Raw genomic sequence first — 16172 nt, 5'->3', positions numbered from 1 at the left:
GGTTTTCCTACCATATCAGAAGGATATTCTGATGCGAGTTGGGTTACAAATATTCATGATAGTAAGATTACTTCAGGTTGGATATTTACTTTGGGGGGTAACGCCATTAGTTGGGCATCCAAGAAACAAACTTGTTGTCACGACCCAAAATCCAAACCGTCGCGATGGCACCTAACCTAACCTGCTAGGTAAGCTAATTAGTAAAATAACATAATATAATAACACTGATGTGAATCAAAGATGAGATAACTGAATTTTATACAACTCCCCAAGGGCTGGTAGTACAAATCATGATCTTCTAAGATTTAAAATTTACAAAGCTGGTATGAAATAAAGTACATCATCTGTTTGAACTATAAAGGAACAAATTAAAATTCTAAAGCTACCAAGATCAAGAGGCAGTTATGACCGGAACACAGGTATATCTTCAGATCCAGCTCCCGCCGTACGTAGCTACATCAGCGTCCAACATCTACACACAAGGTACAGAAGTGTAGTATGAGTACAACCGACCCCATGTACTCAATAAGTAACAAATCTAACCTTAGGTTGAAAGTAGTGACGAGCTGGGACAAGGGTCAGAGTCCAACTCCAATAACTAGCAACAGTTCATAACAATATAATAAAGATGGTACAAGAAATAACTCAATAAATAAATGCTCAGCTCGTATACAATTCTGGAAAATAAATACTTTCTTTTCAAGTATAACAGTAAAACTCAAATCTTTTGCCGAAATCACCAAAAATATGAGTAAGTCTGAAATCTGTGATTTTTCTCAAAAACTTTAACAACAGATAAGAAATTCCATTATCAGATGGCATGAGGAAAAATACTTCTCGATGCCTTCATATCAAGTATGCATGCCTAATGCAATGCAAGACAGTGATGAACTCGTGTACTCACACTCTTAGAGTACCCAATCTCACTGTCTCACATTTTCACTCATCACGCTCAATATTCCGTACACTCAGTAACTCAGCACTGTACATGGAAGATCCAGCCCAAATATAAATGACAACTCACGCACAATCACTCAGTACTGTATATGGCCAATCCAGCCCAGGGAAGATCCATTCCAAATATATATATATATATATATATATATATATATATATATATATATATATATATATATATATATATATATGATAACTGACACGCAGTCACTCAGTACTGTATAGGTCCAATCCAGCCCAGGGAAGATCCATCCCTCGATGTAAATAATTAGGCAAGTTCCATGCCCAGGGATGATCCATCCCTCAATATAAATAATTAGGCAATATCCATGCCCAGGAAAGATCCACCCCTCAATATAATATCAACTGCGCTCACTGTGGGTGTGCAGACTCCGGAAGGGCTCCTTCAGCCCAAGCGCTATAATGAGCCAAATTCAGCATAATCAATAAAATATACTGCGACGTGCAGCCCGATCCCATAAACATCACTCACTATCAGGCCCTCGGCCTCACTCAGTTATAAATCTCTCCAGTCTCTCGGGCTCACAATGTCATGAAACTAGCCCAAAATGATGATATGATGTATCAATAAATAGTAATAGAGACTGAGATATGATATACAATAAGTGAACATGATTGAGTACGAAATTACAATTTAAACATATAATTCAACAGCAGGAATAACCTCAGTGGGTCCCAATAATACCAACATTTTCCTGCACATGATTTCTAACATGAGTCACGGCTCAGTTTCTCTAACACATGAAAAATATATGTAAAATATAAGTTAATTGACTACACAGCTCTACGGAATCGACTGAGTCTCAATTTCTATGGTGCACGCCTACATGCCCGTCATCTAACATATGTGTCACCTACAAACAAAATCACATAACACGTATAATCAGATTTCATACCCTCAGTTTCAAATTTAGAAGTGCTACTTACCTCAAACAAGCCAAATCCAATACCGAGCAAGCCAAGCGATGCTCCAAAAATTTCATCCCACGCGTACCGACCTCCGAACGACTCGAAAGTAGCCAAAAGAAACTCAAATACATCAAATAATGTCAAAGGAAATAAACTCAATCAATAAAGGTCGAATCTTTAATCGAAAGCCCAAAATCAACCAAAAATCAAACCCGGGCCAGCACCTCAGAAGCCGACGAAACTTATAAAATCCGACAACCCATTCAATTACGAGTCCAACCATACTAGTTTCACCCAAATCCGACCCCGAATCGATGTTCGAAACTCAAAACCTTACTCTATGAAACTTTACGCTAAACCTCTCAATTTCTCTTTAAAATTCATAATCCAATTACCAAAAACGAAGATGGAATCACGAAATATAATCAAAACTGAGTATAAAACACTTACCCCAATGCTTGTGATGAAATTCCTCTCCATATTCGCCCAAAATAGAGCTCAAAGTCTCAAAATGAGAATAAAACAACCAACCCTCAAAAATATAGCTTCTCTTCAGCGATTTTCGCTTTTGCGAACAAAGGGCCGCTTCTGCAGCATCGCTTGTGCGACCAAACTTGCGCTTCTACGAAAAATAATTGGAACTCCCCTATTGCACCTGCAGAACAAATTCTGCTTCTGCGCACCCACAGGTGCGACCACTGCTTCCGCTGTTGCGACGAATCACGCTTCTGTGACCTAGCCCTCCGCTTCTGCGAAGTCGCGGGTGTGGAACAAATCCCTCTTTTGCGACCTTCATGCCCAACTGCCCTTTTCGCTTATGCAAAGGAAAAACCCACATCTGCGAGTCGCTTCTACGACCAATTGACCGCAGATGCGGCCACACTAGAACTAACAACCTTAGCCAAATTGCAACATGCGACGAAATGGTCCGAACCTCATCCGAAACTCACCCGGGCCACTTGGGACCCCATCTGAATATACCAACTAGTACAATAATATAACACGGACTTACTCGAGGTCTCAAATTATATCAAACAATGTCGAAATGATGAATCACACCTCAATTCAAACTTGAATGAACTTTGAACTTTCAACTTCCAAAACTCGTGCCGAAACATATCAAATTAATCCGGAATGAATCCAAATTTTGTACACAAGTCCTTAATAACATAACGAAGCTATTCCAATTCTCAAAACCATAATCCGAACCCGAGATCATCAAGGTCAACTTCCGGTCAAACTTATGAACTTTTCAAAGTTTTAAATTTTCCACTTTCGCCAATTAGTGCTGAATTCTTTTAGAAATATCCAAATACAAATTTGGGCCTGAGTCCAAAATCATTATACGGACCTAACGGAACCATCAAAACTCCATTTCGGGATCAAATTCACAAAAGTCAAACTTTGTCACCTCTTCCAACTTAAAGTTTAAAAAATAAAATTCATTCTTCCAAATCGATTCCGAATAACCTGATACCCAAAACCGATAATTCACACAAGTCATAATACGTCATACGGAGCTACTCATGCCCTCAAACTGTCGAGCGAAGTACAAATGCTCAAAACGACCGGTCAGGTCATTACACTTGCATTTCTCATTCTACAATGGAATCCGAGTTTATTACATTAGCAGCTGCTAAAAAGAAGCGGATTGGCTAAGAAATATGTTACTAGATATAAAGTTGTGGCCATAACCTATGCCAACCATTTTAATATTTTTTGATAGTGAGACTACTATGTGTGTAGCTCACAATAAAATGTATAATGGAAAATCAAGACTTATAAGCTTAAGGCATGCTTATATAAGAGAATTAGTTACTAATGGAACTATAGGTATAGTGTATGTGAGATCAAACAAGAATTAGGCAGATCCACTTTCAAAGGTATTAAATAGAGATGCAGTACAACAAATTAGTGAAGGAATGGGGCTAAAACTCTTAAATTAAACACAAGTGATGGGAACCCAACTTTGAGTTGATATACAATCTAACAATATAAGTTCAATAGGTAATAACAAGTTGCTTGTGTTGATTAAGCACGAATCTTCTCAATTAGAGCCTAGATTTCTATGTACTGTTTACTGTTATGTGAGAAGTTTAGGAGTTGTTAAATGTGTGTAATAACAAGGGGCATAATGACAAACTTTCAAGTGCATATTGTTACAAGAAGAGGGTGATTAATTCTTAATGAAATTAGCAAATGTCTGTAGTAACAGGGACATAAAGTTTATTTTCACCTATATGAATATTGAGGTGGTGCCGCTTCTAACAAGATTTAAGGAGTTGATCTTGTAAATATTCATGAATTTGGATTAGCACATGAACATAAAAGTGCTAAAGCATAATACTGGATTGTTTCGCTACTTAATAATGTTATGTGTGTGATACTTTCAGTTTGATAAATAGAGTTGTGATTCAAATCTTAGGATACCAATAACTTCTTCAAACTTCAAGGTACTTACACTAATGGAAAGTTCAATAGGGTTATGGTAGTGAGGTGGCATGCCATGTGGCGTCCACCTCATCGAAATATCACGCTTTGTAAATCTCCATTAAAAATATGATAGACCTGAATACTTTGCGAACAGTAGGGGTATATATATTCTGAAAGTATTAAATGAGTATATATGAAATATGCCTACTTGAATGTAGACATAGGTAATAAAACATAACATGATGGAAACAACGACCCTCTAGGTGATACGAATTAGATTGAAATTAAACTAGTACACATGTTATAGTAAGTGCCAAACTTAGAGAATCCTACAAAAATTCATTTGGCAACCTTTGGAAAAATACTTCTATACAATATTTGTAAAGAGGTGCAGAATGGATAGTTATGTTTGAAGATATGTGAGAAGCCGTTTGATTTGCAAACAAAGTTATATCGAGATTAAAATGTGCATGGAACTATAATGTTGAAATTAAAATAATGATGAAACTATTTAATGATGTACTTTTATTGGCAAATGTTTAGTTCATTTGATTACAAATAAATATATGGCATAAATACAAAATATATGTTTGGTTTTACAATAGATAAACTTGGATAGACTTTTTTCAATTTTAAGTTTTGCCTCCTTAAAGGACTTTGGGAGATGATTTTCGCAGAAGGGTATTTTATCGTTTGATTGTTTTATTTCGGGATTAGTTATTTTGAATTGTTAACCCATATCCATAATACTATTTGAAGAGTCAAATAAATTTTTCTTTGACCGCACATACACTTATTTTTGAATTGTTAATTATTATGACTTTAACACTTCTTACGTAGTAATATATTTTATTTTCAAAAACTTAAAAATTATATGTCTCAATCCACACAAAAAATTGTTAGAGTATTTTGTAAATATGTGGGAGTCCCACATAGATGGCCACAAGCCATTTAGTTGGCTTTATAAAGCTTGGCCCATTAAGTCCAATAAAATGAACAATTGACATATTATATATATATATATACGGGCTTGGGGCTTGGGCGCGGGCCAGGTCGGATCTTTAAATAAAGATCTTATTTTCGTATTTTATTTTGGAACTACTTTTTGTTATTTAAATTTGAATTTAAAATTTAAATTTTGAATTAACAGAAAGTTGTGGCTATTCATAAAAAGGGGCAACTCTTCAGAAAAAACCCCCTTTTCTTATCTATTAATACGAAAGATATCCCAGAAGTAGAGTATTCAATCTGCACTTATATTCCAGGCTTTGTTGTATCCTGACAGAGAATTACTTGTAATCCCTAAAGTATATGCAAACAATAACTCTTGAAAGATAGTGTTCTTTCACGCCTCAAAGCCTTTAATTCTTACCTATTTTTCTAACAAAAATTAGGTACTTTGGCACCCAGATTTCGAATCGTGTCATGTTAAATGGAACCAAGGGAGTATTTAAATTAAGAACCCGTTTGGACATAAGAAATTTTTTTCTTTTTTCCAAATTAATTTCACTTTTTTCCGAAATCAACGTTTGTTTATAAAATTTACAGTTTTCACTTGAAAATACATTTTAGAAATTTTCGAAAATTTGAAAAACTTCAAAAAAGCTGTTTTTCAAAATTTCCACTCAAATCACTCACAAAACTTCAAAAACAACCCAAAATTATTTAATGTCCAAACACAACTCTAAATTTCAAATACCATTTTCACTTAAAAATTCTTTTCCTCCTATTTTGTAATTTTACAATTCTTATGTCCAAACGCCCACTAAGTTAAGCCAAAGAGATACTTGATTAATTATTTAAAGCTATGTAAGTATAAATGAAAGATTTGAAATAACATTTGACTAAATGTGAGTGCCTCGTTCAAAGAATCTTGAAAATGATGAAACGTTGAAAATGAAAGAAAGGGACAAAAACGAGAAAGGGGCTAAGAAAGAATTCAAATAGAAAAGGGGGGAAACAAAGTGGCCGGAAATTGAGATACTTTTCCCGCCTCCGAGTCCCGAGTCATTGTCGTGTTCTGTGGTGGAGTCCATCTCTGTTCCCTCTTCTCAACCTTTTCTACTTGTCTTTTAAAAATCCTCACTCCCCCACAACTACCTAATTTCTCACTTTCACTCCCTATCTTTTCAATTCTCAAATCCATCTTCCTTTTCTCTGTCAGTTGCAAATTTGGGGGTTTCTCTTTTGAGGTCGCAGAACCCAATTTCTAGCCTTAATTCGAGGTATGTTTGATCCCTAAAATTTATTCGTGGTTTTTCTTGTTCTGTTTGTTCCGTGTTTTTGAGTTGTTAAGTTGCTGTGTATTTCTCCGTACTGTATTTCTGTTTCACTTATATTTCGGTATCTTCTTTTGCTTTGATTCAATTTGAATAACTCTTTGTTTTTTTGTTCTTCTTTCTGCTTTTCTCTTTTATTCCCTCTGTTTGCTTTGATTTTCCATCTTCATTATTCCTCTAATTGCTTGTGTCTTGTCTCATTAGTCCATGTTCTGTGACAAAACACCCTCCCGGCGTATAAAAATCTCGTTACTCTCCTCTTGAGATCTCTAAACACGAGCTTTAGTTGCCAAATTGCAAGTGTAATAGTGCAAATGTAGTCGATTTGTAGTTTTCTTTTTGTCCATTTTCATAAATTTGATAGAAGCTGCTAAATTGGACTGGTGACTCAATGAGAAGGGGAAACAATTTTGGCAAAGGTACTTTACCATGGTATAAGAACAAGGAAAATACATAAATAGCCTCTAAGATAGAAAATCCTGATATGGATTGCTTTTGGGATTTAGATCCATCATTGTAGCTTACCACATATTAAGTGGGAGTCTAGAAAGAGCTAGCCGGTAGTTTCAACTTTATCAGTCTTTAAATGAAAATCCTAGCAGTAATATTCTCATATTGCCGAAGTTTAATATCATATATGTTTGATCCATAAACTTCGACTCCACCATTTATCATAGAATGAATTACTCCAGATGTTTCAATTTTTATGACTATTTGAGGTTATTCCAAAATGTTTTTACACTATTCTATTTTTTTCAACTTTCAGATCTTCCAAGAGTGGGTTACTCTAGTGGTAAGCACCCTCCACTTCCAACCAATAAGTTGTGAGTTCGAGTCACCCCAAGAGTAAGGTGGGTAGTTCTTGGAGGGAGGGAGCTGAGGGTCTATCGGAAACAACCTCTCTATCCTGGGTAGGGGTAAGGTCTGCGTATCCACTACCCTCGCCAGACCCCACTAGTGGGATTATACTTGGTTGTTGTTGTTGTTGTTTCAGATCTTCCAAGAATACTAGTCCATTAACTTGTTCAATTCTAAACTTTAATATGATGTTTTCGCTTTCAAACTAACTTTTCAACATGTTCTATTAACATTTTGGGCACTATCAGTAATATAATTTTTTTCCCACTACCACCACCTTAATACATAATTAAAGATAAGTATTTTACAATTCCATGTTGGTCAAACATTGCATATAAATTAAAATGGAGGAAGTGTTCTTTTGGCGTTGTTGGTTAGATTATCTATAGACGTCCTTGGTTAAGGGAGAGATAATGTTCAAGGGGAGCTTAATTGCGATCACTGTGTTACGTGAATATGTGATCAAATACGATGACTTTCTCCTGAACTGTTGAGCTATTAATTGGGGTCGTACTTCATTTTGCTTCGTTTCAAGTTGCGCCCACTGGAAATCATGGTGAACTCTGTCATGACATATGAAAATTGATCTGTATTGAGAGTATCTGTTTGACCTTTGATGGATTATGTTAATGCAATTGACACTTGATGCTTTTCTGATCATTGTTCTACACAATCTAATTTTGAACATGATTATCTGTTTCCTATGAAGTTACTACGTCGTTCTTTGTCACTAAAGTAACTCATTTCTACCAGAAGTCAGTGCAGTATGATTCAAGAAAGCTTCTATGTTTCGCACTCTGCCTCTGCTTAATCTTCATAGGAAATCTTAGTTCATTCTGTTTATTCACTGCTTGCTTTTATGATTATCTCTATTTCACATGTTTTTTTTAAAATAAAGAATCTTTTTCCCTACATCTTGTATTTTTGGTGTTTGCCATTGAATCAACTTTAATGATATATATTCACACAAACCCTACTATGCTGAAACTATTGATGTTAAGTAGCTTCATAACGGGTTTGTTCCCTAATTAAAAAAGAATTATAGGGTTCAAATAGCTCCTTTACAGTGTGCTTCATATCTTGCCATAATTTGGATTGGAATGATTTAGTAAGTTGTTAAAATTGCAAACAGCTGGATAATGATCTTGGGTAGAGTAGCAATTCTTTTATCACTCATCTTATGACTAAAATTGGAGCACATGAAAAGGCTAAAAAATCACATAAATGCAGGTTTCAAACAATTGTCAAGAAAATGGACAATGTGATTGAACAAGATGTAGAATATTCTGCTCAGACGGGTGAGTCTCAGCAAAATGAAGATCTCTGTACAGCTTCCCTTCCAGTGCAGCGTTCTGAAGATGCTGCTTCTTTTCTGAATGGTTCCTCCCTGCTTACTCCAAACCAGAAATTGGTTCATAATGAAGGTGCAGATGAGGCTCTTCTTTCTAACTCATCTGCGAGCTCTTGCTATAGTTCTTCTGATATATCTGTCAAGGAAGGTTTTGAGTCTTCATCATTATCACCAGAATTTGATTTAGAATCTTACAGCTCATCTCCTGATGGGCACCGAAAGTTGGCCTTAAGTGGGGCACAAATGACATTGCAAGGCAACTATTTGGACATGGGGACCAAACTGCCAAGCAAGAACCAAGGTGCCCATAGAGAAGATAGGGAATATGAAATGGTGCTGAACAGTATCCTGGATCATGAACATGAGATCAGTGTTTCAAGCAAAAGAATCCATTTCTCAGAAGAAGAGCTACAGGGGTTGAAATATGAGCTTGAGAGAAATGAATCAGTTGCCAAGCTGATAGTTTTCCTGAAAGTGCAGCTTGGTTCAGCTGAAAGTGAGGTTGATATGCTATGGGATGATCTTGAAATGGACAAAGGAAAGATCAAGGAACTACAAAAGCAAGTAGCTCTGCTAGAAAATCAGATATCAAACTCTGATTACAAGATTGAGGAATTGGCGAATGAGTTGGAAATGACTAGAGATAAGCTTGAGGCGTCAGAGGAAGAAGTTGCCAGGTTAAAGGATGACTGTTCAAAAGTGATCACTGAGAACACTTGCTATTTGGCTGATCAGCTTGAATCAACTCAGGAAGAGTTAATCTTGCTGAAGGCCAAGCTTGATTCTGAGGAAAGGCATACCTTGGAATTACAGGAGAGCATTATGAGGAACAAAGCTGACATATCAGATCGTGACCAAGAGATCAGGAGAATCAGTGCTGTACTAGAGGATGCCCAAGAAAGTTTCTGCGTGCAGAAAGAGCAGTTCCAGTCTCAAATAACTAGTTTGTCAGAACAGCAGAACCTGCTAGAGGCAAAGACGGAACAGTTAGAGATGCAAAACAGATCATTAGAACGTAAGGCGAGACAGTGTGAAGCTGAGAAGATTGAAATGAAAACTTTGCATGAGGTACAAGAAATCAAATGGAAGGCTGAAACTGAATGCTTGAAAATGGAGATAAATAAGAAAGGTGAAGAAGTCCATGGTTTGAATAAAGATCTCGACAAGCTTAAACTGGAGTATGACACCCTAATGGCAAAGAAAGATGAGGTTAATGCTAAGGTACAGACACTTGGTGCAGAAGTGATGTCTAGGAATGTTCAAATTCAAGAAATGGAGTATCATCTGAAGCAGCTTATTGCAGGATCTGAAAGTGCACAGAGATCAATAGAGGAATTAAGGCTAAGAGTGGAGGAGTTGGAGAAGGAAGTGGAGCGACAAACGTTGGTAATCTCAGATAGAGCTGAGGAGAAAAGGGAGGCTATACGGCAACTATGTTTCTCACTGGAGCATTACAGAAGTGGATATCAAGAACTCCATGATTATTTGCAGCGTAGAAGGCATCCAATTATAGCTGCATAATTCACTTAATAGCTTCATTATTTGTTTCTCAACCTTTATGCTTAAGAAGTTTGGATTGTTTACATTGGTATTATAGTTACTTTTGATGCATCGTGTTGTATTTATTATATGGGATGATTTTGTGTTGATGATTAGATCAATTGTGGATGCTGCTTAATGTATTTATCTGAAAGTTCATGTCACAACTCAATACCAGGAGATACATTGCCGTGGAGGATAGAGTAAAGCAGAAATTTGAAGTTCCAAAATGCAAAGCATATTAAGAATTACACGAGTTTTAGCATATATCATGCTCCTATTAGTTTAGCAAAAGACTAGAGAGAAATTCGTGATAAGTTCTTCAGTGGCTAAGTTCTTTAGGTCCTAATCCACATGTCTTCGCCTTCCAAGAGGGTAAGACAATTATTTGACCTAAAAGAACAGCAAATGCTGAACCTCCCTTTTGTTCTAAACATTTAATTGATCTACTAACAAGATTGCCATTGTTTGTAAAAGAAGGAACTAATGACAAATGTGTTGAGGTCGTTAAACATCAATTTAGTACCGACTAAAAGTGTTTTGTGTCTGTTTTAGGTTTGCCTAGTTCCCGTAGTCAATTTTTCTTTCAAAAATAATGAGAAATGTATATTTTTACCTTCTCCAAAAAGTAATAACCTATAAAATGTACTCCCTCCGTTCACTTTTACTTAGCAGGTGTACCAAGAAGACAATTTTTTTTTCCTATTATACACACAGTATTTATTACTCATTTCAAATCATTTTCTCAAATTCAATAAAATATGCATCAATTAATATGAATATCATGGTAAATTATGCACTTCATTTATTATTTTTTAAGGGGCATAAATAAAAAACGTGCCAAGTAAAAGTGAACGGAGGGAGTATATTTTTATATGTGTGTATTATATACATATAATATACATATTTTATATACTTTTTGGCTAGCGAATATAATTAGTTTTGATCGACCGATTAATTTTATATTTTACCATAAATAATCAGCTAGTGCTTGAACCAGACTTTTCGCAAGGGTGTTGACTTAGACTTTCTTGGTAGAAAGGACAATTTCTGTTTTAAGGGTTGACTAATTCCTTACTGAGTTTCATTTCAAGAAGTACATAGTCAACACGCCCCAATAATAACTCCAAGTAATTTGAGCATTAAATTGGTGGGAGAGTGGGTTCCTTTGGCTTCACCTTAATTATGTAGCAATATTTGCCACTGACAGATATTCAGTATGAAAATAAATGAGTGATTGCTAGCTGGGGGTGGGGGGGGGGTGGGGGGTGCCCAAATTCGTGAACTTAAACAACTTGAGTATTTAATTGTTAGTACCAAAATAAATTAAAAGAAGAAAAGGATAAACAAAGAAAGGGAAGTGAAAGGGAGAGCTCTTAGCTCTCTTCCCCCACCTATCATCTACCCCCTTCCCCCACCCCCCACTTCTCCCCCCTTCTAATCACGTATAGGGGTTTTCTTCCCATTTTCAAACCCTTATATTTCTATACATAAGCCAATATAAAATTTAGAATTACACCTTTCACTTTAATATTTTTTCAGGATAAATTTCACAAATAATCATATAACTATGAATTTTTTCCATCAAAATCATATAATATTATTTTTTCATACAAAAATCACAAAACTTTCATTAACTCGCACAAAAATCACAATAAACAGAAAACACAACTTTCCCATAATGTTTTCTTATTTCATGTTTTTTTTGTCTAATAATTAATAATTCAGTTAAAATAGGAATGACCCAACCCGACCTCATCCGACCCGATCTAATACCCATATATAAAAATAAAAATATACTAAAAGTGAATCCTCCAATACGCGATACTTCTATTTTTTTTTTCTTTTCAAGGTTTTCATTCAAATTAATAGCATTGTTATTTCAAGAGCTCTCTAATTATCCATATTTATTTTTTCTCATAATATCATGCATTCTAAACTAGGTTTTTTCCTTTTGGAGGGGGAAGGGGGGAGGGGGAGGATTTATTTTTAGTATTATTTTAATTTATATATATGGGTATTGGATCGCGCCGTGTTGGGTCATTCTTATTTAAAAAATAATAATATAAAATTGACTGGTGGGTCGAAACTAATTGCATTCGCTAGCCAAAAATTATATAAAATATGTATATTATATATATAATACACATATACAAAAAATATATACTTTATCAGCTATTACTTTTGGGAGTGACTAAAAATATATATTTCTCTTATTGATTTATTATTTATTAGATGAAAAAAAGAAGAAGAAAAAATATGAAATAAGAAAATACTACCAGAATATTGTATTTTTTTGGTCACTATGATTTTTGTGTGAGTTAGTAAAAGTTTTATGATTTTTGTGTGAAAAAAAATAGTTATACAACTTTGGTAAAAAAAGAAAAAGTTATAACTATATGACCATCTGTGAAATTTACCCTATTTTGTCACGTATACGAAGTTGAATACTCCATATTTAATTTGCGTGTCTTATTCCCATTTAGTTAAAAATATGTCTCTTTCTATATTTAGTTACTTTTAAATTCAATATTCCATTTACCCCACAATTTTATAGGAATAATAAGATATATTCATGACCACAAGATTCAAATGTACTGTACTTTTGATATGTTATACATATATTTAGCTTAAAATCATAAAATTTAAAATCTTTTTTTACATTGTTAAATTTGATGCTCAATCAAACTACGCCACATAAAATAAAATTAAGGTGTAATATTGATTACCAATTGAGAAGACAACGAACTCAAATCCATCGAAATATAATCAAGATGGGATTACGACATCAGAAAAGAGCTTAGTACTTGCAAACATAGGGTGATGTTATTGATGGAACGGAAGACGGGATTGATAAATCGCCTTTGTTAGAGAGCGGTTTATTTTTAATGTGAGAGTTTTTGGCAAAAATTAGAATTTAGTCGGCTTACACGACAGGTACTAGACACCGGGTGAGAAAAAACAAAAAACAAAAAACAAAGATGGATTGATCATTTGATTGTATCCATTTGGAAATTTGTGCCATTGGAGTCCAAGCGCTAAATTTGGAGGACAGTCAAAACGGAGAAAGGGGTGAACTTCATCAAAAGAGACGAAAGTGTCGATGCTAATCATGTCTTATTTCTTGTCTTTTTGGCCTTTGCTAGCCGACTAGGGTGACAAATACCATAGGAAGAAAAAGGGTGTTCATTTGTCACCAATATGATTTTAACTGCCTACAAATTGGATATGCCAATATGATTATAGCTTACTAATTACTTAAATCTTAACAATGGGAGTGATATCTCATGTTAATGCCTAATATTTAAGCATGAGAAAAGAATAATACCCTCGTTAAAAACCTCCTATTAAAATTCACAGTCTACGACTAATATGATTTTGAGTCCAAGTTAAGGCTAAAACTACATGAGTGGGAAACAAAAATCAAGTTGTTTATAAAACACTTAAAAATATTATGCGGTACCTAATGCATTAATCCTTTCAAACATCATGCTTCAAAAGCTTTTATCCATAATATGTTCTAATAAGACCTCCATATCTATCTATATAGAGTAGGAGAAGCAAATTTATATTATTGTGTCAAGTGTCAAAACAGAAAATGAACATGTGTCCAATTTTAGGACAAACCTCCAACTAATTTGGAGGTTCAAATTTATTTTAAAAAAATAAAATATAAAGGACTTTTTTTTTTTAAAATTCAAAATTTCAGAATTTTTAAATTTTTTAAAAAATAACTGATTTTAAATGGCTTAATTAAAGGACACGTTTTTTTTTTCTTCTAAAACAGAAAATTAATTTTAGATTATTATTTATAAAAAACGAAATTAAAAAAAAAACTACCAATTCAAATTGGGAGTACTTTCAATTTGGAGTTTCAAAATTATTTTAAAATAAAAAATTACAATTCAAATTAGGGAGTAGTTTTTTCCTAATATGGTAACCTCTCTCTCTACACACACACTCTTCTCTCTTTATACTTTTAGTGAATTCAAAATTATATTTTATCTATATAAAAAAAATAATTATATGATGTCAAGTTGCATAATCACAATTCAAAAAATGTAAAATTTTAGGACAAACCTCCAATAAATTTGGAGATTCAAAAATAATTTAAAATATAAAATAGGTTAAAAAAATTAAAAATTGCCAATTCAATTAACGTCAAGAGTCCAGGTTCAAAAATTGAAACCTGCTAATTCAATTAACACTTTAATATCAAATCATTATCCTACTTTTCTGGGCAGTTTTTAAAATTTATTAATTAAACCAAAGAATTTAAAATTTTAAAAATAATTTAAAATAGAAAACAGGTTCAAAAATGTAAACCTGTCAATTTAGTTAACATGAAGAGTTCCTCCAACGTTTTGTTTTGGTAGGTTTTTATATTTATTCAAATTGAGAACAAATTGGTACATTATTTTAAAGGAGGGAACAATTACATTTTTTGGGATTGAAAAGAAAATTCCAGCTTTTACTGTATGGTTAAAGCTTTTGAAAAATAAATCTTATACAAGCTCTAGATAACTCCGAATTTTTAAACGTGTGGCTAAAATTTTGAATCTAAAATAAAACTCCTATATATAGTTGGTCTCCTATACAGTTTTTTTAACTTTTACACCGTCCAACTTGAAAATAGTTGTAGAAAAATTCAAATATTGGTTATGTTACAGGATGAGGTAATGTCATCCATGATGGAATCGTCCAGAATATTCCCTAAAAAAACCCGCAAAAGATGGACCGAATCATTGTTGCAAAGTGTATAGAATCGAGAATACACACAAGAAAGGTGAAAAGGTATAATTTAATTAGATATAGATCTATACGTGTTTACAGTTACTTTAGTTTTTCTCGAGTGTATTGTTATGTAATTTTTTTGCTCGTGTTGATAGAAGTAGGAACAATCCAATATGTTGAAATGACCCTATTCTAAGAATTCAAAGAGTCAACAAATAAGGTACGGGATGGATCTCTCACTTCTAAGAGGAAGATTACATTCAAATCTCTCTCTCCCGAAAGAGTTGCTAGAGAATTACAAATATAGAATAAAAATGAAACATTGAATGTAATTTATCATATACATATATCAACAGAATAGTGGTATATTTGTAATTAAATTAAGAGATCATATTTACTCAAATTATTGTGGTAATCAATCAAAATAATTTAATCTTATATATTAAGTAGTTATGAAAGAGTCTCATAGGTTGAGTTAAGAACTAAGCTGATAATTAGAATTTTATAAAATTAATATGATTTAATGTACTCAAATAAATTAAATCGCATTTTGACATGATATAAAAATTCAGGTTAAAAATAAAATATTGGACTTATTTGAATTTGAGATGAGAAATGTCACGACCCAATTTCACCTATAGGTCGTGATGGCGCCCAACACTATAGCTAGGCAAAACAACTAATAAATTAAACATATATCGATAAAATTTAAATCCAAAAACAATAATAAGACACCAAATTCTACTAATGTGTGTGCCAAGACCTGGTGTCACAAGTGTATGAGTATTCTAGTAGATTATACAAAACCTCAAATACTGTCTGAAATAAAAATAGACATAGTATAAATATAAGAAGAAACACTGGTAGCTGCAGAACGGCTCAGAAAGGCAGCTCACCACTATGCCTCTGGATAGCGTGGGTGTAAGGAGATAGGTCCCCCACTAGTACTTGCCTCAGGCCCTGCACAAAAAGTACAGCAAGTGTAGTATGAGTACGTAAACAACGTGTACCCAGTAAATATCAAGCCTAATCTCGAAGTGGTAGAGATGAGATGGCCTACTTTGACACTCACTATGGGTCAATAATAATAA

General features: G+C 34.0%; 1 protein-coding gene across 5 annotated transcripts; it reads left to right on the top strand.

Annotated features, from left to right (window-relative positions):
- Nucleotides 1-6251: 6251 nt before the first annotated feature.
- On the top strand, nt 6252-10514 carry LOC104098442 (protein NETWORKED 4B-like). 5 transcript variants are annotated; one of them, XM_070197085.1, is made up of 3 exons: nt 6252-6545; nt 7366-7392; nt 8688-10514. In XM_070197085.1, exon 3 carries the CDS (start codon nt 8710-8712, stop codon nt 10327-10329), a length of 1620 nt encoding a protein of 539 aa, XP_070053186.1. In that variant the 5' UTR covers nt 6252-6545; nt 7366-7392; nt 8688-8709; the 3' UTR covers nt 10330-10514. The 5 variants fall into 5 exon arrangements, with proteins under 5 accessions (XP_070053186.1, XP_070053185.1, XP_070053184.1 ...); XM_070197084.1 differs by having other exon boundaries at nt 7366-7450; XM_070197083.1 differs by having other exon boundaries at nt 7366-7516.
- The last annotated feature ends 5658 nt before the right edge of the window (nt 10515-16172 follow it).

This window comes from Nicotiana tomentosiformis, chromosome 3 (assembly GCF_000390325.3).
Source record: "Nicotiana tomentosiformis chromosome 3, ASM39032v3, whole genome shotgun sequence".
Taxonomy (NCBI): domain Eukaryota; kingdom Viridiplantae; phylum Streptophyta; class Magnoliopsida; order Solanales; family Solanaceae; genus Nicotiana; species Nicotiana tomentosiformis.
Note: the sequence above shows the minus strand (reverse complement) of the source record. Positions and strands in the feature narration are given on the sequence as shown.

Excerpts from the sequence above, each read along its gene's own strand:
- LOC104098442 (XM_070197082.1), top strand. The coding sequence starts at position 8,710 with ATGGACAATGTGATTGAACAAGATGTAGAATATTCTGCTCAGACGGGT.